Below are 23,244 nucleotides of genomic sequence, written 5' to 3'. Positions count from 1 at the left end.
AATTATTTTTGGGAAGAGGCAGCTTGTGTCTGGGGGATGCTGCGAGGTTCAGTTGGAGCAAACTTCTCCCTTCCCTGTCTGCAGCTCAACCAGGCCATCGTCAGGGCTGTGGTGGCTATGACGGGCCTCCTTCTTCACAAAGAAGAGTTTCAAGGGCATGTATATAGCCAGATGTCCCAGCTGGCAGAGCAGGGTATGAGTCTTCTGAGGATACGTAGGCTAAAATCGCCCCTCCTCTTTTACATTGTCTCCTTGACTGGCGAAAGATGTCACCACCTTCTGCTGTCCTGTGCTGCCTCTTCTCTCTGGTGCCCTGTCCCAGACCTCAGCCTGGGTGTGAGACTGAACCCCGGGAAGGCTTTCAAGCTTTCTCAAATGTTGCTCTGCTGAGGAAGCCCGGGAAGGCATGATTGTTCTGACCTGGGATTTGACAGTCATTGATGCATCCTCCTGTGTCATTTCAGCCCTCCACTGACTGCAGGAAGACAAGCAGCCTACTGTGCAGCAGGCAGCAGCTCAGGTCCTGAGGGACAACTGGTCAGACCTGCGAAACCTTCAGAGCAAGGAAGAAGACATCAAAGAGCACCTCCCACAGGAAAGCGAGGAATAAGTAACGCAGGCAAGGAAACAGAATCCAGGCCACAAAGAGCTGGCTGGCTGCGTTAGCCCAGAGCCAGTGCAATCAGCAGAGAAGAATAAAGCATTGTGCATTGAGCAGAACCCAGGGGTGCTTCTTTGGGACCCAGGGTCTCTTGGGAAGCCCTGGTCTGGAGGTGCAGCCTTGGGCCACTTCTAGGAGTTTCAGCTCTGTTTTTTATGTTGCCTAACCCTCTGTGGGGGCTTGCCCAAGAAAAGCCTGGGGAAGACCTGAGGAGGGAAGGGGAATCCCTGTTCCTTCTACTGCAAAATACCCAAGAGGTGTTTGAGTACTCCAGTAAGCATTGGAAGTCCTATTCTGCTCTTTTTAAAATCTGCTCCTCCGCGAAGCCTAAGATGGGGTGAAGGTGATGGGCTGTTTCTGGTGAAGAAACAAACAGCTCTGGCTGTAGTGAAGGAAGGATGGACCAGGAAGACCTTCTTCTCCTGAGCCGTACAGAAAGCCCAGTGAGAGTCTGAGGAGGCAGATGTAGGACCTGGGAAGGGCTCTGAAAGGTGTGGGACCTGGGAGCAAGGCAGAAACAAAGGATATAACTCTAGAAGTCCTGTATTCCACCAACAAAATGCCCATCACAAGACAGACAGACAGCAGAGTATTGCTCAGGCTAGTTTTGAACTGGCAAGTCCTGCTGTATTCAATAAATATCAATATTGATAAAAGGGCAGGGGCAGTATGGGCCTATTTAAGTGGTTGCCTATTTAAGTAACTAGAGAAATTAAATTAAACCTTTCGCGAACACCCTCTAGGGCTGGAGGAGAAGCCTTTGCTCTTTTGGGGCATTTCTTTCCAGAATTCTCAGCCTTGCACCCTGAGGGAAAGAAACCCAGAAAACACAGATTGTGCCAAGAAGAGGCAATGCAGAGAATGTGTTTTCCTTCTCAGTGACCTTCTAAGATGGGCTGCGGAAGGCGCTGCTGAAAGAAAAGTCTTATAGCAAAGTTCACTCCGGAGAGCTGGTTCCTCCTCTGACCCCATCCCTAACGCTGAGCTTCCCGCAGCCTGACAACTGGAAGAGAAGTTCGCATGTTTCCCTACACTTTTTTTTTTTCCTCTTCGTTTTTGTTTTTTTAACTTTGGAAATCTGATGAGAGGGCAAAGCCATGGTGAAATTGGCAATTTCCATGTGAAGTGCCAGAACCATTTTTTATATATCGCTATTACATGGAGCTTGTTTTGGCTCCATGTTCTGATCAAGTTTAAAATGGCAAATTCACCTTTTTACAGATACGTGCACATACAGGACAATTGTCACAGACTAAAGCTACATATGGGAAGGACCAGAAAGCACCTAGTATAAAGAGTTTAATGACAAAGGACTATCTAATTAAACATGAGGCAGCATTTCCGATCAATTGCAAAGCAGAAACTATCTTGATCAGTCCTTGAAGAAAACTGCAGCTATTCATAGACTCTTTCTCACCTCCTAGAAATCATCAAACAGCAATATAGGGCTTCATGTCTTTTCCTCAACTGGGCATTTCAGAGCAATCTCTAGCAATGCTGCATAACAGCTCAAATTTAAAGATGCCCTGGTCAGCGGCAGCAGGAATTACCTTTGTTTTGTCTTGGAGCAAAAGAGCAGGAAAATGATCAGGCCCTATTTGTGCACATTTGCTCTTTAAAGCCATCTCTTTCATGATCATTATTATCAAGCCAATCTCTTTCTTACCACAGAGAGCAGCTAAGTTACCCACACTGTTTCCTTTCACAGTTTACACCTTCGGTATGCATTTTCTTGTTATGTTTTCAAAGAATTTTTAAATTCTTTCAGAATTATTTTTGAAGACTTACTTTTTAAAGATGTAAAGAAATGCCTTCTGTTGGTATGATGGCAGAGGATTTGCCCCTCCTGTGTGACGTGACCCAGCAGAGGTGAGAAATAGTACTCCCGTACACACACATGCACGCAGAACAGAGAGCCGCTCACCCCCCACAAAGAAAAAGGCAGGAATGGACTTCAATAGACAACAGGACAGAGGACGCTCAGGAGGCACAGGGCATGGGCAGAGCAGCACACTGACCAGCCCTGCTTACCTATGAATGGCCCCTTTTATCCCCTTATCCCTCTGTTTTCCCATGCTTGTTCCTCTCCAAACCACCTTTATCCCTCCTTTTTCCCCACCTTTTGCTCCCGGTATGAACCGGCAACCATTCTGAGCTGGGACAGCCCTTGCATACATAATCCCACAGATTTCACCTGAACCCATTTCAAGAACAAACCACTAAACTAAACGAGAGTAGGAGAGAACACATACATATTCTATCAGTCACAGCACGCACCCCATACACAGTGTGGCAGCTGTCACTTGTCACCACGCTGTCGGTCTCTGCCACCTGCAGCTTCCTAGCAGCAAGGAGCTGCTTTTCCCTAAGCTTGGGTCCAAAGCCCTCGATTAAAGGGGGAATGGGTTTGGGGAATGGGTGCCCCGGACCCATCAGTTCCAGCTCCATCCGGCAGGGGCCAGGAGAACCCACAGCTGCCAGCCCACACAGCCTCCCTGGTCTGCAAAGGGTCAGTTTTACCCCTGCCTGCCGCCTTCTTCTTCAGGACTGCTGTGACAGGGGAGAAAAAGAGATATTTAACACAATAGAAAGTACGTTCCACGTACCAAGAGTGCCAAAAGGGCCCCCACTTCTAATTCACGTACCAAACCATGCTTCTTGTTCTGCGCTGAACAGGAGTTCAGCGTGGGCTTGAATAGATACAGGTTAGTGTGCTGCGTTAGGGTGAATAAACAGGATCTGTGGATAAAAGGTGCTTGAATGAAAATTATTGCGGGGAGAAACCGAGTTTTAAGCTTTCACAAGGTCTTCAGTTCGCTTTGATCCTTGTGAACTGAATGGAAGCCTTATTAAAGGCTTATTAAACCAGAATTTTACTGGATAGTGCATAAAGCATGCTCTAGTCCCTAATTTTGTCATCGGAAAGGAAAAGCCATATATAAAATACATGAATTTGAAAAGACATGTAATTTACCAAACCTTTATACCAACGCCATGTATACTAAATTTTCTCTAAAAAGTACTGAATTGTGTCACCATACCCAAGCTCGAGGAGGAGGTGAAACGTAAGAATTTATGGTTAGCAGGAAGCCAGTGGTAATGATCTAGGATTCGGGGAGGGAACAGTTTCAGGCTGGGAACACAGTGGGGAAATCCTTTAAAACTGGGCTCCTGCAAGCGAGACCGGAGCAAGCGACTCGTGAGCTGCCCGCAAGGCACAGCGGGCCCCGCGCCCAGGCACTCCAGAGACTGAAATCCTCCAGCTGCCCCAAAACGGAATTAAAACATAAAGCAAGCGCTGTGAGAAGAATATAAATAACGTGAAAATACCACCACAGCAGCTCTCCGCACGACAGGGGGTCGGTGCTGTCACCCTGCTCCCTGGGGGACTCCGGCTTCAGAAGCCACCTTGGCGCCTTGGCTGAGGGAGCCGCGCTTCAAGGGGAAGGTCCTGCTGAAACACCCTACGAAGCGGTGGCAGGTGTCTTTTGTGCCACTAATTAAACAGAACAGCACTTGCAGCGGCTCCCTGGACAAACAGATGACTGAAACCTTGGTTACTGCTGCCTGTATCTTTACTGCAAACAGGTGCGTATGTTCACACCCCCGCGGTTGCCTGTCACCAGGTAAAGTGAAATACCGACCATTTTACCTCAAGGCGGCTGCCTGTCACCAGGTAAAGTGAAATACTGATCATTTTACCTCAAGGCAGCTAGTCAAGTCAAACTGAAACTCCCTGCGTGGACTTTATGTGACATAGCCGCTTTTCGCTGTGGAGAGAGCCCGCCCCCACGAGCTGCTGCCTCAGAAGGGCCCTCTCAAATCCGCCCCGACGGCTCCTACCGCCCCGAGGACGGAGCCTCGCCTCGCCTCGCCTCGCCGCTCCGCCCCGGTCCCGGGCGGCCCCCTCGGTGCCACAGGTGACACGAACACGGGCGGAGGGCGGGCCCGAGGCGCGGGGAGCCGCCCCGCTCTGCGGGACGCGGCGCTGCCATTGGCCCGGCGGCGGCGGGACGGGGCTGCCTCTCCCCGCTCCGCCGCCTCCCTTCCCCTCAGACGAGCGGGGAGGCGGCGTGGGGCAGCGGCTGCCGGCCGGGAGGAGGTAACTGGCGCTGTCTCTGACCGGAGGGAAGGGGAGGGTTGGGCTGGGGCAGCCGCGGAGGGGGCGGTGGGGTGCGGCGGGGTCCTGCGGGGCTGAGGCGGCGGGGTGCCGCGCTGCTCCCGGCTCGCTGAGGTGGCGGGAGGGCTGAGGCTGCCCTGAGGGGTGTCGGGGGGTGCGGGTGTCTTGCTAATGGAGTGACTCCGAGACACAAAAAAAAAGGCATATAAACTACCCGTGCCCACAGTGCTGGAGCAGCGTGAGGAGTCCTGACTCCAGGCTTTCGGCAGCCGGGCTGCTCCGTGCTGGAGTGTTTTTGCTGCGGTCAGCTTGCAGGGCCCGTTCACCCGAGGATGGGGGCGATCTCGCAGGTGTCTCCCCGGCTCAGCCCCCGCTTGTCAGCGGCTTTCCTCAGCACCGACCTTGGGAGCCGGCGTGAAGAACGGCAGCCTCCCCCCTGCAAGGGGGGCCGTGCACTGGGACAGCCCTGCGCTGCTGCAGGGAGCTCCTGTCTGCTGGTGGGAGCGGAGTAACTGTACAGACTTACCCGCGCCTAGCGTCTGTAGAGGCCTGCTTTAATAACAGGACTCCCTTTAAATAAAGAGGGCGCTTAGATCTCAGCTGAGAGATGTTAATGACCTGTATGTAAACACTGCCATTTTGAAACACTAAAATAATTGCATCTTCCACGCCGTCTCTGGAGTGACTTGCAGAATTGGACCTGGCCCTAAAGTCTAATGCACTCGGTTGTGTCTTTCCTCTGTGAGCAGAAGGATCTGTTCAGATGATTGCCATTGCAGGGTAAAGGTCACTTAAACCTGGGGCCAGGTTGTCAAGTGGCAAGACAAGTATTTCTGAACTTTCTCAGAAGTGTAAGGGGAGGGGACTGAAAACATGCTTGACAAGACGCTCTGAGAACAAACTTGATTTTCTTGGATAAAAGAAGCAATCAAAGTGTTGCAACAAAATATTTGTGTGTTTGCGTATATCAGAGAATTGGAGATCTCTGGGATGGAGTGTTTAAAAGACTGATGAATCAAACCACTTTACTAAACTGATATACATCAACAATACAGATTTCCATTTGTCAAGTTCTTAATTACCATCAGTCATTACCACTACATTTTCCAAACAGTTCTTAACAATCACAGCCCTAAGTGGTAGTAAGCCTAGGTGTATACAGTGCCATGGAGCTGATGCCCTATATTTAGTGCTCATGACTACAGTTCTTGATGGTTTCAGTTGCTGAGGTAAAGCGCTTGAGAGCTCTTTGGCAAGAGAAGCTGGAATCAAAATGAGCATTTTGTGATTTTCATAAATTACCATCTTTCTTTGCTTATTGTTTTATGCACCTTGCTGTCTCCCTGGAAGAAAAGGGGATGATCTTATCTGCCTTTGACATAGTTTATGTTATTTTTGGGAGTAAGACTCCGCCCTGGTTTTGCTGGGTATCTTTCTTATGCCTGATGGAACCATAATAATCCTTCAAAAATAAATATCTCCTCTTTGTTCCGCAGGTTTATTTTGGTTTCACCTGACATCTTTCCTGCCCACTCCACATCCTTTGCTCTTATCCTGCAGATTTTACTATTTATGCATGTTTTCCTGTGCACTGTTTGGGCAAGTATACTGCAAGTCGCTGTCCATTTGCACTTGTGTGTTATTTATATACTTATGCATAGCTATGTTATAACATACTACTAGTAATGTTAGAAAATGCTTATGCACTGTTACCAATTACCATATTTTAGTGTGCTTGCATCTGGGTTTAAGGCAAGGAAATAATAAGCATCTTGCTTACTCTACATCTACCTTATGGGTGCAGCAGGCTTCTGCTTTGGCTGCAAAGCACATTCTTGAATTTTCTGAAGCTGTCATGGGACCTGTCTCTTGTTAAAGAAATTCCCTTCCAGCATCTCTTGCAGCCCAGAATAATGTGTTATCAGTTTCACTGTCAGGCTTTTAAAATTCAGTGAAATAGGTATTCATGTTCTTGTTTACCAATGCTGACAAAGGCCAGAGTAAACAACACTCCATTGCCGCCAAAAATTAATGCCAGAAAGGTGAATTTGTCTTTTCTCTAAAGCACCGGGTAGAGACCATAGACAGATATATTCTCTGGAATAAACTCCCGTTATTCTGCAGGAGACACTCGCCAGATTCCGAGGTGGAAGTACTGTTCCAGTTTAGTACTTGGAGAATACATTTGATGCTTGCACAGAAGGTGAGATTTTTAACTGTTGCATTTAGGGAAAAAAGCTTAACCAGGAAGCTAAACAGTGGGATGAAGTCGAAGGAATTACTTGTTTTCTACTCTGTATCGTGTTTCCGGTGCTTATGAGAGAAATGAATCAGCTTTCCCAGTGGTGAATAGAACAGACTTCAAACATAAACCTACTAAGAAAACATTATTTGTAGGGAAACTTAAGTAATTTGTAGTCTCTCAGTAGGAAAAAATGTTAAATTTTATTTTTCTTTAATTAAAAGCGATGGTTCTGTGAAGTCAGCCTTCATTCAATAGCAACTTGTTTTGCACCATAGTAAACAATTCATTTCTCTGCACAGCAGGTGCTCTTCGTCTGGGATGGCTGACTAACAGATAACTGCTAAAAGCAGTAGGTAACCTTCTGGTGCTCAAAGTCCATCACCTGTTGCATTTAAAGTCAGCTTATTTAGGTTGCTCAGAAGTCAGTTTAAGGAGGCTCCTTAGTTTGATCTTCCAGTGCCAGAACACTTGTGCTTTATGGCATGTCAAGCCAGTGACGTTGCATTTGCTGTATTAGCAGTCTCCAGCACCTTAGCTTATTTGGGCATAAAGTGAGTGACAGCTGATTTTAGCAGACTTATTCATGCTTCATTCTTGTGGTAGGGAGTCATTCCAATTCACCTGGGTACAGCAACTGGCTGTGCTGGGTTCTTACTTCATGGTATAAGGTTTCCTTGTTATATGTCACCGGACTCTTTATTGCACTGAGAGCGACAACGGGAAGAGATATAATGCATGTGTGAGGAGGAGGAATGGAACACTTCTTCCCTTTTCCTATTTTATAGCTCTTTATCTGGATGATAATGCCAGACTATTTTTGTCCTGAATCCAGCTCAGTATCCTGTGCGTATACACCAAACTAATGAACCACTGGACAAATTGTTTTTCCTTCGTCTTGCTATATTCCTTTTCCTCTGTAGTATAAATCTTCTAAAAACACATTTTTCTTTTCTTTCTCTGTCCCAGTCAATGAAATTTTGTGTTTCTGTCTCTGTCTCTTTCTATGTGTGTGTGTATAAATAAAAGTAAAGGTAAGAACAAAGGGGATGCTTATTTGCAGAGTAACTAACAGAGCAATATCCTAGACTCATTACCAGATGCTTTTGTTCTATGAAAGGGTCAAACTGAATATCGGTAAACTGCATATGCGATTGCCTGCCCAGTGTTACTAAGTCTGATTCTGACTGATTGATAAATTGACAGTGATTTACTTCTGTACTGGGTGGACTACAGTTAGACAGTCTAATCTCAACCATGTAACTAGAGCTCCATAAGTAGATCGGTGTATTCAAGAACTCCTGGGTTAGAAATGGTTTTAGACCATCGTTTTTTTAGATGTTAAAATCCACCCCCATGCTTTTCTTCTCTACTGAATTTAAATGGCTTATGTGATTAAAAAATAATATTAAAAATAGAACATCAGTTATGAAAAATTAAGGGTGAGGTCCAAAAATCCTGTGTAATTGCACTTTAGGCACCGTAAGCAAGAGGTATGTGTCTAAGTCCTAGGCAGAAATCTAACAAACAGCCAGAAGGAGTGAGCCCTTGACCTTCTGTTCTGGTCCTGCTGACACAAAACTGTTATGGTCTGTTTTTTTTTTTTTTTTTTTTTTTGACTGTGCTGAATTTACAGGTTGCCTATATTCCACCTGGGTATTGCATGAGTATGTAGCTCTTCTTGTGGGTTGTTTTTGTTTGTTTGCTTTTCAAGCCTGGGATAATTTATGTTAGTGGAAATGTCATTAGATTTGTCTTGTTTCATAGTGATTAGAGTACTTGTCTGGAGATTAAGAGACCCGGATTAAAAATCAGTACCCTGGGGTTACTCTTCTCTTCCCTCTGCCCTGCTAGAACTGGTCTGCTGTGTAGCCGGGAATGCAGGGCTGGATGAGGAGGGAAGTCAGGAGAGGGAGTGTAATGTGGTGGCCTGACTGAGAGAAGGTGGACCTGGATTTTTGTTCCTGCTTGTGAGGTTGTAACATCACTTTAAGCTAATAGTCATCGTGTGATGGGTGGTTTAATCCTCAGTAGTGCAGCCCTAGGAACTGTTAAAAATGAACCAACCTTCAGAGACTGTCATATATTTTTGGTAAACAAGGGGATGTGAGTTTGAATCCTCTTGGGTTAAGTGGTTTTGGGAGCTCTGGTTATGGCTGCTTCCTGGGTATGTGCTGTAGCCATTGGGCAAGGGACAGCTAACGCCTTGCATAGCTATGCTCTTAAAGAATGAGCCACTCCTGCAAAACTAAATACCTGTTCAGGGACAGGCATTATACCCCAAACCCCAGCCTCACAAACTCTTATCTCCTGATTTTGCTACCTGTGTCTGAGAAACAATTTCAATCACAACCTCCTCCTCCCTCTTTCCTATCCTCATCCAGTGCAACTGTAGGCTGCTACAGAAACTGTTCCTTGCTCCTTGCTTCTCATGTGTAGCAACTGGGCTTACCACTCACCATGCCCTTTTAGGCTCCTTGCATCATAGCACACCTTGCTTTTCGGTGCCTGCAGGCTCTGGATCTGGCCATAAGTATTCAGTGAAACTAGTACCAGTCAGGGAAGAGACTGGGTTTTGTGTGATACAGCCCAGCCCAGCAGTGCAAACAATCTCCTGAGTGAAGTTTTCATGGCTGATAGACTTCCTGCTATTCTTCCAAGTTAATATCACTATTAAGGAGGACTGACGTTGCTGCTTGCTGGTTTCAACTCAGCCAGGATCAACCTGCTATCAGATGGAATATTCATATTATGGGGCTATCTGTTAAAACATGGTTATGCATGGGAAGGTGAGTGGTTTTCCTTTTAATAGGGAGCTATAGTAAGCTTTTTAAAATATATTCATTAAAAAAACAACAATAACTCTGAAATAAAAACTTCATTGCAGAGGTTAAGTTAATTTTGGTGACTGAGATGAGACCTGATTCTGACTGTTCTAGCTGCAGACAGTAGGCTAGCTTTTTCTTAACCATTTTGATTTTTAACTTATCTGGAAACTTTGCCAAAGTGCTTCTTCTCCCACCTCCCTCCTTAGCTTACTTATTGTTTCTATGACTGCAGGACTCCTAAAGGTCATTCTTTTTCCTCTGGCACCTGATTTCTGCTGGTAATTGGATTCTGCGTAAGGCCCTGTTTAAAGGTAGGTGTGTGCCTCTGTTACTGTAACAAGGACCAGATTAATTGACGCAAGCTTTCTTAGTAGCCTTCAGATTACATCAGTTATTAGGTGGGTAATTTTAACCTTAAAAACATGCATTAAGTGAGTGTCTAAGGTCAGTGGTTAGTCAGTCATCTCGTGAGAAAGGACAGCCAAAGGGCTTGTTTTCTTCTCTGGCTCTTTGAGCGCGTTAGTAATCAGTTAAACAGAGCTGTAGTTACAGTAACAAGGTTGGTAGCTGAAAAGTAGGGCGCCCGCCGTGACAAATGAGAGCGATTTAGGTGAGCGAGGGATGATTTTGTTTCCCACACTACTTGTTTATACAGTTAATTGTGTCTGAGAATGATGGAGTGCCTTTTGCAATGTTCTGCGTGATCTCAGTTTTGTGTTGGGCTATAGGCAAAGCTGCTCTGGTGAAGCTGAGATCAGTGGCCTCCCTCAGGGGAGGCAAAGATGACGTAAAATGTTGCCCCCTTGATTTGGCAGTTTTGTGCTCGACCTGTACCACAAAGCTATATTGCGCACCCTCCTGCAGAGGAAATGTGCTGCCACCAGTGACCTGAGCAGTTGGCTGTGACAGTGCTTTAGAGCAGATCAAAGTGATGCATAAACATGGGCAACCTGTTAACCCATGAGTTCCTAGTTTTACAAACATAGCGGAGGAAAATCGGTCTGTCGGTGATGGTGGCTGTCCTTGCTCGACTTGCTCATCACTTTGGCTCAAATGAGGAGTGAGACTGTGGACTCTTAAACTCAGGGACGCAACAGATACCGACTACTGGATTCCCGTAACAATGGGATAAAAATATCGGAGAAGTCATGTGGACAGGCTTTGAAATGAACCTTTTTCAAAGTTTCTTCAGACACTGTATGCTTAAGAGTCTTCCAATTAGTGTCCGATACTGAAACTGCTCTACAAAATGTCTTACTGTCGGCTCAACAGAGCGAGCATTAGCCTAAGTTAGTGTTTGAATGCAAATCCATGTTTGCTATTTGTAACATGAATTTCTTTACGTCAGCGCTGCTAGCCCCTTAGTGAAGTCCTCTTGTTAGAAAGCTTGCATTAGCAATGAGAGCTACACGGTGTGTGTACGCTGCAGCAAAGCGTTCTTTGCTTTCATATAGAAAAGATTATCTAACCAATATGCAGGAAGTGTGTCACTTCCCAGTAAAGGAAATACTCGTTAGTCGCACTGTTTTGCACACTTACATTCTTGAGTGGTGCAATTTCCAGAACGGAGTCCTAGCTAAAAAGTACCCAAGTACTTGCTAAACAGTAGGAAAGCAAGGAAGCAGGGTAGAGGTAGGATAGTTCCCCTGAAGTCTCCAATATCTTGTCAACATATCTGCATTGGGAACATTGTAACTTTGATTTGCTTAAGGCTAAAATTTGCTAAACCCAAGAAAAATATGTTTACCAACAGGGATTTTTACCAATTCGACAGCACTACTCTTTGACCATCCATATCAAGGGAATTAACATAGAAGTCATCCTACAAGTACAATGAAGACTTTGTGAACACCTGCCTAGGAAGAAAACAAAGTAAAATAAATTACTAGTTATGATTTACTGAGGGCTGTAGCTGCTCACAGAATCTGGGAATTTTCTTAAGCAAAGAGGGGAATATAGGGTTAGCTGCCTCTTTGAAATTCCAGTAGCACATGAAAAATGAGAAACCAGGCAGAGACTCCTTGTTGTTCCAGTATTTTTGGGAAAGGTCCTTTCAGATTTCTCATACGTACAAGCATCTAAGTGAAGGAAAGCCTAAGCTGAATGAGGGAGAAGTATACTCACAGCACAGTCTGCCTAGGGGAATTCTGCCACTTTAGCCTTTTGATCATTTTTTGGTTTGCCTTTTTTTTTTTTTTTTGCAGGTCTTCCTAGTACATAAGAGATGTTTTTGTTTGAGTTGTATCAAGAATCAATGCTCATAGGCCTAGTGCAGGGAATGCCAAACCTCAGACTAGAATATTTTTTTGGAAGAATGGGGCAAGGGAAGAAAAGGAGAGGGATTCAGCAAATAGTTATATGCAAATGTTCTCTATGGGACACTGGGGGTGAGAGGAAAAGCAAGCATGTTTTCCACTCTGTAATAAAAGTTTGTGAGAAGGGAAGGGGAGGTGCTGTTGGCCCCTTCTCACTTTTTATCTTCTGTTCTGAATCTGTACATTTAAGATGGCAAGTCTCCAGAAGAAGAGGGTGAGCACTACTTTCCTGTAAAATGAAAGGAAGCCATTGGCATCTTAATAAAACCTTTTTAAGGAGTTAATTACTTGCATTATGAGTTTCAGGTTTTGGGAGGGTGGGGGTGGCAATCTTTTAGCTGTTTCTTGTGGAGCTTCCTTGCTAGGATTTGAATCTGTCTAGTAACTATGTTGGGAAAGCATTCAGAAAGAGCTAGCCATGAAATGCAGAAGTGCGTCAGGTAAGCATATGTATGGTCAGGAGATAACTTCCCACCAAGTAATCGGTTTTATTCCAATCTCTTTTAAATGTTTTAGTGTTTTACTTAAATCTGTTTTCAAATGAGACATAAAAACACTCCAAGCTGGACCCTGTGTGGGTCTAATGCCAATGCTGACATGAAGAATGAGAAAGTGACAATGGGAGTTTGAGTCTTGTGAGATGCCCTCACTTCTGCTTTTGGAGGGAGCCTAGTCCCTCTTTAAAGGGAGCTGAGAGTAATTGTTACACAGTAGACAGTGCTCTGCCTTCAGAGATCTAGAGGATTGAGCCACCTTCACTATTGTATTTCAAGTCCCTTACCCTGAGAAAATGTTCTTTGTGTTGTAATTCTTGAAGAAAAGAATTAGCAACTAAAAGAATGAAGTTCTTGCAAATGAACTATTATTAATTCAAACAACATGCCTACTGGGGTTAAACCACAACAAAGTGCCAATGGTATGATGTGCAAGGAAATACAACTAGATTTGAAGAACCTTGGAATTTATGAGATATGCTGATGCTAACTTGCTGGAATCTGTAATTTTGAAGCTGCTTCAAGATTGAATTTTTTTGACTAGTTTTATACTGATGGCAATGTAAAATAAATGGCATGGCATCTATAGTTAGTCTGACAAGCAGTGGTCCCAGGGAAAAGAAAAATTTATGTGTGTTTCTCTGAGGCTTCTCTTTAATTTATGAACCTCCTTTTCCAGAGACCACATCTTCTTGAAACCACTGGCCTAATGACTATATACCATAATAGGTATAGAGATTGATGTCCTTAGGCACTGCTGCCAATATCCAAGCCCTGTGAAAGAAGTGGCAAGCTGCCACGTGATTAGAGGGATTAGGCCACAACAAAAGCAAATTATTCTTCTCTTCCAATTTTCAGTTGTTAACTTTTATCTTCTTCCTTCTGTTACTAACATTTTGCTTTCTTGTTCAGAGTAAGTTTTGTGTAAAACAAAACAATTGCCTGTACAGTCTCCCAAGTGATGAAGGTCTTGACTTTGTACCAACCAACAGTAAAATGAAATCGCAGGCAGAGCCATGTGGACCAGCAAAGCAGATGTCACTGGAGAAAAGTGGAATTTTTCTCAAGTGCTTGTCTTTACTCTAGCTGCATTTCTTCCTCTTCCAGCCAGCTGAAGATCATTATATGAGGCTGTCAGTGAGAATATTTTAAGATTGCATCTATTTTGCAGGTTAAAAACAACAGGGATCATTTTGGTCCTGTTGAGGAAGGGTAAGGTGTGAGCAAGGCTTGTTGTGTATCATATTTTTATTTTTTTTCCCCATTGTGGCTGTTTTGAGCAGTTATCTGGTCCTGTAACTGCAATAAGTAAATTCTTTCCCCTAACTGTGTTGTAATGAATATTGCACAGGAGAACATGTAGGTTTTACTGGAATGAAATAAAGCATTGCTGTGTTTGTAAGAGCAACTTCAGTGTTGCCTTATTATAGATATCCCCCACTTCTGCAAAGATCCTTGTTCCACCAACACACCCCACTTCACAACTGGCTAGATAAGAACTTCTCTACCTCCCACTGACTAAACATACATGTTGGCAAATACTGTTCTCTCAGTTAATCTCTGGGACTGCTGGAAATATGATATGCTGTGTACATTTAGCTGTTATCATTTTGAAAATGCTCTGATAACACCTCTTGAAAGAGCAGCTGGATTGGCTACAGATATTCATATCTTACTGGATGATCTCTTCCATTCTGCCCCTTCAAGAATTAAAATGACAAGAGGCCTTCTTGTGGTTGTTTTAACTTCGGGTCCTTACCATTGTAGGCAACCATGTTTAAAACTCTCTTGAATGATGACTTAAGTCCCTCTTGAAAGTTAATAGCTTTTCTTTCTCTGCTACTCAAACTGAAATCCGTAATCCTCTGAGCTTCTGCACAAATATGTTCATGACCATCTTAAAATACTTGTGGTTGTGTCAACACTAGTTTTTAGCTTAATCAGCTATTCTTCCTTCATGGGATTTGCCTCATGTATTTACAGAAAAATTATATTCTCTAGCCTAGGATGGTGCTGAATTACCAGTGACTGTACTGTTTAAATGTCAGCAGAGAATCAAATTTGTTCAGGAGGGTGCGATGATTTATTTGTTTGTTTCTGTTGCAAAGCTGTAGCTTGTAGGCCTTACAGTCAGAGGTCCTGTTAGTGCCTAATGGAACCTCCCAGGGTGACAGGGGCCAATTCTGCAAAGCTCTTACTGCTCCAAATGTTCTTCTTGGCTTCCTTGCTCCAAAATAAAGGATTATTATTTCCTGAGCACGGGTGTAGGACAAACTGAGTTACACTTTTTCTGAGAATAATGAGTTTCTCTGCAGATGCAAATTGCTAAATTACGCAATTCCATTTATCTGTCTTCCTCAGCTTCCTCAGCCTTACGTCTGGTCTTCCAACTCATCCTTGTTGCTAGCGCTGATATGTTGTGGCAGTGAACGTATAAAGATATAAAGTTAGTGTAGCTTTCAAATGCATAAAACCAAATCCTCTCGTTTTTAAGAGCCAATAGGTTCCTGTAACTGAATGCTTTATGGGATGAAGATGTATACAGATGAGTCTCGCTGATCAGCCAGGCCTGCAGAGTAATTGTTCAACTGAAGGAGTTGGCACAAACAGGGGTGTGAAAGCAGCCAAAAGTGTAGGTTTGGCTGTAACCTTCTTCCTCTTGTTAGAAGGCATTGGCTGTAAAACAGATTATCTGGAGCAAAGCCCTAGCAGCTTAGGTTTACTGTACAAGAAGCGCTTGAAAAGTAATTTTGCAATGTAAATTTAGGACATATGAGGTTTCTGCATGCAAAAGGAAATCTTGTTGATTTGGATGGGAACAGCTGACTGGGGTTTTGCTGTTTGTTTTCTGATCCTGTTGATGAACTTCATGTCAGTTATGGCAAACTACTCCAACCTCTTCCTTGCCTCTCCCTCATTACATCCCATATGTACACACTGAGTAAAAACTTTATAATCTAAGCTCTGATTGTGGTACCTCTTAATGTGATATCTCAATGTTTGGAATGCAGTATTTGAATTAACATTCCCCTTTTGTGCTTGGGAGAAAGCAGCAGCGGGGGCAGACTTGTGTTCTAGAAAAATGTAAAGCCTTACTTAAAGGAATCGAGGTGTATAACTGCCTGAGAGGTTTTGAGAAATTTTATAAAATAGAATTCGTGGATGAGTGCCTGGCCTAAAGCACTTGGAAGTTGTGAGCGGCTTAAGAGTGTGTGGGCGAAACTACATCTTGGGTCGTCTTTCTTTTACTGCCAAAACATAGAAGCTTTCATGCACGAGTTTCATAAAACATAATTTCAGATTTCTGTTTATTACAGGGATTAGAAATCTTTTATGAAAGGGAAGATTTTTGTGTGGTTTCACTTGAATTTAAGGTTTAAGAAAAAAATCATGCCAAATATCCCAAGACTCCCAAATGTTAGTCTACAGTACATGACAGCCTTTCTCCAGAAATCAGTCAACGTGGTATTTCTATCAATTTTTGTTATTTAATCAGTCTGATATAGATCTTTCAGTCTTATTTGAAACTTAGGTCTGAAAACTTACCTGGCAAAGGAAAACTTCCCATTGAACTTGCAGTGGCACCAAACAAACTGTTGAGACCTCTCAGTTCTTTTTGGCATGTAGAGGGGCTTTTAAGAGAAAAAAAAAAAAGTCAAAAAAGAAATCAAAAGAATTGAGCTTGGGGTGGTGGTAGTGGGTGACTTGAAGTGGAGGAAGGCATTGATTATTTTTTAATTTTTTTAATTAGCCTTAGGTCTTAAAACAGGTGCTATACTCTAAGCCAGCAGTTTTTACCATCTGTGCTTGGAATCAGTGCTAACAATCTTTTGCAGAAAGGCAGGCTTGCAGTAACTTATATCAGCGAGTCTCATGAGGTTGGCCGGGTACACCACACACAGAAAGAGGTTTTCTTGTTTATGCGGAGACTAAAAACTGCTCTGGTTTCAGTTTGTGACTGGCATGGTTCCAGGGACTAAAGACTTGTTATCATAGTGAAATGTGATACAATTTGCACTAAATGGATGATACACATTAAAGGAGGGGAAAAAACCCCAACTGGTTATTGCTAGTTTTTTCTACTCTTTATCCAGTAAGATCAGGGGCCAGTTTTTCAGGTACTCAGACATGCCTTAACTAAAGCATTATGTCGTTAGCTTTGCAAAGGAACATAAAGGGTCTCAGCTGCAGTACTCAGGACTGGGGAAGCTTTTTATCCTAACGTACGGTGGGAGCAAAACCAACTAATATGAGGCCATGTAAATCAATACAGATGAGTGCAAGTGGATCAGAATTCATGTACGATTCTCCTCTGAGGAGCTGGGAGGAGAATGTGCTCCAGTTAAGCCAGACATAGTAAGTATGTTAAGCTTAGCAAAACACAGCTTTGTGAACTGTGGAACCATGTTGTATGGTAGCTACCAGGAAAAAAAATGGTTAAAAGCCTGCCAGGGTAGGTTAGGTATCTTGCACCTGATTGAAAACAAAGTGGGGAGTGCAACCTTAGTTGCAGAAACTGCTCTACAGAGTGATGCTCTCCGGCAAGTTTAGTAGCAGTGCAGCTTGCTGTGAGCTCCCACAGCCTGTGTGGATGCTCAGCCCTTGCAAAGTGTTGTTCAGTTGGGGAGGACTGAAGTTCTGCTTCCACTAGCTTTATTAATTTGAATACTGTGAGACATTGATGAAGCCTGCAGCTTGTTTTGTAAATGCTGTCCAACTATTTCTTTTAGATTTTTAAATGAATCTAATAGACAATATAACACTTCTTTCCTCAGCCTTCTTTAAACACAAAGACATGGTAAGATATCATTCCTACAACAGCTGTCTTACTGACTTGATTGACCTGAGGCAAGAAACTTGCCTGATTTACAAGGAAAAATCCTTGGTGATTCCAGTTCTGAGCTGTCAAGGTTTTGTGGTTGCAACATAAGCTTTTGTGCCTGTTGGCAGCTGTGCACGTGCCATTCAGTCAGCATCCAGGGCTTCGGATTAGCACTGCGGATGCAGACTGGTGTATCAGATGTTGTGAGAAGTTTCCACATGATAGTCAAAACAGATATGTATACCTGTTTGTAAGCAGAAGGAATACTGTTGTAGATCCTCAACAAATTTAGGATTATGTTTGTTGGTAGTCCTATAGTAAGCACTTTTTACTTCTGCCAAATTATAAACCCGTCATTTTCTAAATACAAATAAAGTTACAGATGGCAGGTTGTTTGAGATACTGTTATATCAACCTCATGGAACAAAATCACAATGAGAATCTTGGAGAAGATAAATATGGCAGCCAAAATTAACCACATGCAGAAGGTGGTTGGGCTTTTTTTTTTTTTTTTTAGCAGGGGGCATAATTATTAACCTGACTGCAGCTGCCTTCCACATCTGTAAGAAATACTGTTATCTTTAGAGACAGTTTCCCTTTGAGTAGTGCCAGTGCCAATATCTTGTTTTAATCTCCTGGTTGAACCCTGTGGCCAGGGGAGCAAGCACAACGACTTGTTGCATGATTTTAGGTCTCATTAGACCAATATGATGTCAGCACCCTGCATGCCAGATGGCAGTGTCAGGCTGCAAGGGCCTAAGGCAGGCACACACGCACCTAAAGGGCTGTGATGTTAGCTGCCTAATAAAGAGACCCATCCAAATAACTACAGCTGCTTTTCTTCTGTCTCTCACCAGGTTTGTCACTAGGGATGCTTCTGAGGCTTACATTAAATTCAAGCTATTTATTTCTTTTTTTCCGGCTTCAATACATCCGTGGTGCTGCAACCCTGAGGCACTAAGAGAGTCGACTCTAGATACATCGGACTCCTTCCCCCCCTTTATTCCTCTGAGAGTTTTTTGAAGAAGAGGTTTCTGTCTTTGACAGTTGGGATTGCCTTGTAAGTGAATAGTCATCTGGAACCATGGCCTATAAAACAGAGGCAAAAACAGTATTTTAAATTACTGCTTGTAAATGCAATTTGGTTTGGATAAAGCAGTGAGGTTCATGTTACCGCATGACTTCTAATTCCACATACTCAAGATGGTTACGTAGAAATTATTTCACATTTATTCCATATGTTCTGTAGGACAGTGGCCTACATGGGATCATGTTCCTGACATAATTATACACTATTAGTGGTAAAATGTTGTGAGTAAAAGTTATTTCTATCTTGTAAATTAAGTTGTATTGCAGCCTACGGCGACCATGGATACCCTGACTTTCCTTCCCAAAGCAGGGGCTGGTACAAAAGAAAGGGAAATGACTCAGATGGTTCCCTTCCTCTTGACCTCAAGGTAACTAGTCAGAACAACATAGCAGTTCTGACTCCATCCAGCAGCTACCAGAAGCTTCTAGAAAGCTTAAAAAGTTTACTGCAAAGGAAACTCGACTTTGCAAACCTGCTACCTGACCTTTCAGTGAGGAGTGTCATGTGTTTTGGGTGAAAGAGTGTTTTGGTCAAAAGTCTGTTACAGAATTCCCATTTGAGAGGATTCTGAGGAAATAATCTCTTAAACCGATTGCTTTCAGTTCTGAGTAGCATGTGAGAAGCTTTTATGAGCGATACACGTTTTTGTTCCAAATAGAAGACAAAATCCTGCGGAAAGAAGAATTGTACCAATTTGAGAATGCGCTCCCCAAGTCTTGAACTGGAGCATACAAATTCCTCTAACACATTCCCAGCCTCCTCCCATCTTGCTGCTGCAACATGTTACATTTGTCAGGGTTCTGACAGCTTCCCTGGGGGTTTTCCTCCAGGGCTTGTGATGAGAAAGGAGTCTTTGAAGACTTGGAGTGGGAAGACAGTTGTGGAGGGCAAGGGGCACAGTTTGGCAGGAGTGGAGTAAGGTCCAAAAGTTCAATGGCTTCTCCTAATGGGATGGTTCTCTTGTTCTGTTTGGTTTGTGACTTGCCAAAAATGGTGTCCTAGAAATGTGCCAATAGTAAGTAAACCAGCATGGCAAGCTCGTCAGTTTTAGCCCAAGTGGTGGTTTTTTTTTTTTTTCCTTTAAGCCTTCTGTTCCTGGAGTTCTATTCCTGGAGTTCAGGCAATCTTTCTTTAAGTAAACAAAATCCAACTTCTAGCCCTCGTGACAAGAGTTCATGGACATGGTCCAAGTCTATGCTGGCAGAAGGTGAACACCTCGGATGCATGTTGGGCTGCCTCACTCTGTTCGCTACTTTGCTGTGAATCAGGGCTGCAAGCAGCAGTGGATTTGTCTTCTGAGATATCTAGCTCTTGTCTGTCTGTGTATGACAGCCATAGACACAGCTTTCTTGTTTGCTCTTCAATATAATGCAATACATATGACTACATGTTTTTCTTTTTTACTTTAAATGAATGTGATATGGGGTCTTGGTTTTTTTCTTTTTTTTTGCCTTCCCTCTCCTCCAAATTGTTCTGCTGACTTAAAGGACAACTTAAAATGCGTTTATTTTCAAATGTATCATTTGAATGACACTTGATTCAGTGTTTTAGGGTGTGAGTTGTCCTATTGAAAAGGAATATATTTTCATGGCCACCTTGTTCAAGAGGCCTGTAAAACAGGTTTGACTTGAAGTGACCATTTGAACTTCACAAAGTGATTTAATCGCACTGAAAAACTTGTTTCTTTTAATTAAAAATGCATATATGATCTACTTCCCTGATCCCTGATATTACAGCTTGTGCTTCCTTGTCTCTTTTTTAGGGGATGTTTTGTTTTTTTCTTAAACACTGGATATGCTGGGTCAATGAACTGTTACTCCAGGAAGCAGAGCTGAGCGGACAAGCTGAGAAGACATCATTACGATGGCAAGCAGGAATGTGATGCTTTCTGAAAAATCTCTCATCTAGGGAAGCATGCACATACTCTGCTGCAAAAAAGCAACATTTGGGGCTCTTTAAACCACTGACTGTAACCTGGTCCAACTTTCTCAGTGCCTGCTGAAAAAGACTTCCTTTTCTCTATACCTTTAAAGCGGACTACAGAACTACCCTCCTCAGCAGGATTTAAGATCTTCCTGGACACTTTACCAGCCCCTACATACACAACAAGATGATTGACCTAAGCTTCCTAACAGAGGAGGAACAAGAGGCAATAATGAAGGTGCTGCAACGGGATGCAGAGCTTAAAAGAGCTGAAGAAGAGAGAGTCAGGTAAGGGATCTAGCGCCCTGGGTTGCCCTGGGAAGACCTACACAGTTCATACACTGAGTTACTCAGAGCATAGCAGTAGATAAAACCAGTTGTTGCCAAGGGCCTCATATTCCATATGTGGTTTGGAGATTTTTTTACTCTGGACTAGATTTAGCATAGTCTCTGGATGAAATGCCTCTGCCACACAAATGATTCGTTACTGGCCAAAAGATTAACTGTTGATTTGGACCTTTGCAGTTCCCTAAGGGGTCAACCACACCTGGTACGCTTCTGGCTTGATAGGCATCTGGCCTGGTTTCCTCGGAAAAGGATTCAGTTTGCAAGTATCAAAACCTCTGCAAACTCAGCCAATGTGTAATAAGTGGGGGGATTTGATTCAAAAGGAGCACTACTGCCCCAAACAAGCAAAAAATTCAGTATGGATGCAGTCAGCAATATGTCTGAGTGATGAAGTTATACCTCAGATACGTGGAGCTGCAGTTCAGAGGGGGTACCAACACTATGCTCCATTGCCAAGAGAAGTCCTTGCAATCTGTGGCTGAAGCAGAAAATTGCTCCCTGTTTTCTTTGTGGTGTCACAGACAGAGCAATGTGGTGTTATTCTGGAGGGTTTTGTGTGCTGGGAGGTTTTCCTAGAGCTGCTGTTAGGGTAACTGCCATGAATACAGATGTATGCATGGAAAGCAACATTACCCAAATGAATTGACTTTTAGAAAGCCATCCACACTGGTACAAATTGCAGTCGAGCAGTGGTTTCAGCTAATAGAGATAGTTATCTGCTCAAGAATGAGGATTTTGGTAGTCAGGCTTCTTTTTCAGTGTGAAGGAAAGTATGCATTACAGGGTACACAAAATGACAAGTGGCTGAATAATGAAAAAAGGAACCTCAGATGCTGAAAGGTCAAAGTGCTGTAACGCAAATAAATGTGTACGGGTCTCTGCTGAGGCAGGATTTTCTCTCAGTGATTCAGTAATCTTCTCTAGGATTCTTTCTCGTTGTGATGTTCCTCACGAAGACATGTATTTCCTATTTAAATATTAAGAAATTATTCCAACCACGATGCATTTGAGATGCTTTTCTTCTGCTGAGAAATATTTTTTTTTGATGAATGCCCTCTGTGTAGGCATACTCTGCCCTGCAAAAGAAACAGCAGCGTGCCACTTGCCCCAAAAGCAGTGTTCATTTTGCTTAGCTTGCTTGTGCGGCCTTGAGGTCGTTTGGTCAGCATGTTGTTGAGTTATTCCTCTTGCTCCTTTCAGTGTAAGAGCAATAAAGGGCAAATCAGTAGCTTCTCCTGCTTAAAAAGGCTTCTCCTCTCAAGGCATTTGCTTCACTGAAGACTGAAGGTAAAATCATTACAGGCAACGTTCCCAATTTCCCCCCCCCATCTTACTGCAACCTGAGGAGGAGATGTTTTCACCACATAGTTTTGTCTCCTGCTTCAAAAAGCAGAAAACTGACTTTGCTGTATCAGAATGCGCATTTGCTTCTCTTTACTGTAGGTAGAAAAATACTGGCTTTAGTTTTGAAATGGTACAACAGTGCCAGGTCTGAAAGTGCTCAGGGAAAGTAATTGTAGATGTGAGTATGAAAACAGTATCTGGGGAAAGGAACGCTTCCTGGAACAGAAAATCAAAAAAGCCACTCTCAGTAGTGGTCTGAAATGGCTGTTGACAAGTATTTTTGTCTGTATAACTTCACTTTTGCCGTTTGTAATTCTAGTTCAAGAGGGTGTGGTGGAAAATGCAAGGGACTGCAGGTTGTAGCAGCCTGTAATCAGCATGTTTGTTTCTACAATAAAACGTCTCTTCTGGTTTCTGAATATTATAACTTATGAGAAGCTGGCAGCTTACGTCTGAAACTGATTTTTCTGAATAGATGTGGCACATGGAGCTTGCTTTTTATATATTATATATTAAAACACTACCTGAATTATATCACCAGCCAAGGAGATGCAATATTTTAGTTTGAATTCTACAGCCTTGCACACCTGGAAGATTCCAAGAGCTGGGATCGAATGTCATCATACAAACATCACACCCTGACAAAGTGCTGTTTGTATGTGTATATAATGGAAGCCTTTTAATTTGATTTTTTTTTTCCCTCTAGAAGAAATTCTGAGGTTTGAAGAGTGTTCTAATAATCTGTGCCATGTTCCTGGAGCGTAGACAAACCAGTAACATGACAAAATCCTCTTTGAGCAACTTTCTAGTGGAATTTTACAAATCACCTGATGAAGTCTCTTCTCTGCTAACAGCTCCTAATATTGCTTATCTGTAGTAAAAAGGCGCTGATTGGACTGGCCCATGCAGCCTCCTTAGGCAGTCTGCCTTAATTGTTGGTTTGTTGAGTGCTGTAATAGGTGTTTGCCCCCTATTGCGGCTCCTCGTGTTGGTCTGAGTTGGGCTGATAGTTTTAGGAACAGCATCCTTTTGGGAACAGCATGCCTGCTTCCTCTTT

General features: G+C 43.3%; 1 protein-coding gene across 9 annotated transcripts in view; it reads left to right on the top strand.

Annotated features, from left to right (window-relative positions):
• Window positions 1-4,680: 4,680 nt before the first annotated feature.
• Window positions 4,681-23,244, top strand: part of SYTL2 (synaptotagmin like 2) — a 61,718-nt gene continuing 43,154 nt past the window's right edge. For 2 of the 9 annotated variants that reach the window (XM_087756597.1, XM_087756595.1), the window contains exons 1-4: window positions 4,700-4,763; window positions 6,906-6,984; window positions 10,084-10,162; window positions 20,335-20,783. In XM_087756597.1, the coding sequence (XP_087612723.1) occupies window positions 20,683-20,783 (101 nt within the window). In that variant the 5' untranslated portion in view covers window positions 4,700-4,763; window positions 6,906-6,984; window positions 10,084-10,162; window positions 20,335-20,682. Of the gene's footprint in view, window positions 4,764-6,905; window positions 6,985-10,083; window positions 10,163-18,339; window positions 18,543-20,334; window positions 20,784-23,244 lie in introns of all 9 variants that reach the window. The other 7 variants (XM_087756599.1, XM_087756600.1, XM_087756591.1 and 4 more) reach the window with 6 other exon arrangements.

This window comes from Nipponia nippon, unplaced genomic scaffold (genome assembly GCF_047370975.1).
Source record: "Nipponia nippon isolate SJK-2023a ecotype South Korea unplaced genomic scaffold, ASM4737097v1 scaffold_2, whole genome shotgun sequence".
Lineage (NCBI taxonomy): Eukaryota > Metazoa > Chordata > Aves > Pelecaniformes > Threskiornithidae > Nipponia > Nipponia nippon.
Note: the sequence above shows the minus strand (reverse complement) of the source record. Positions and strands in the feature narration are given on the sequence as shown.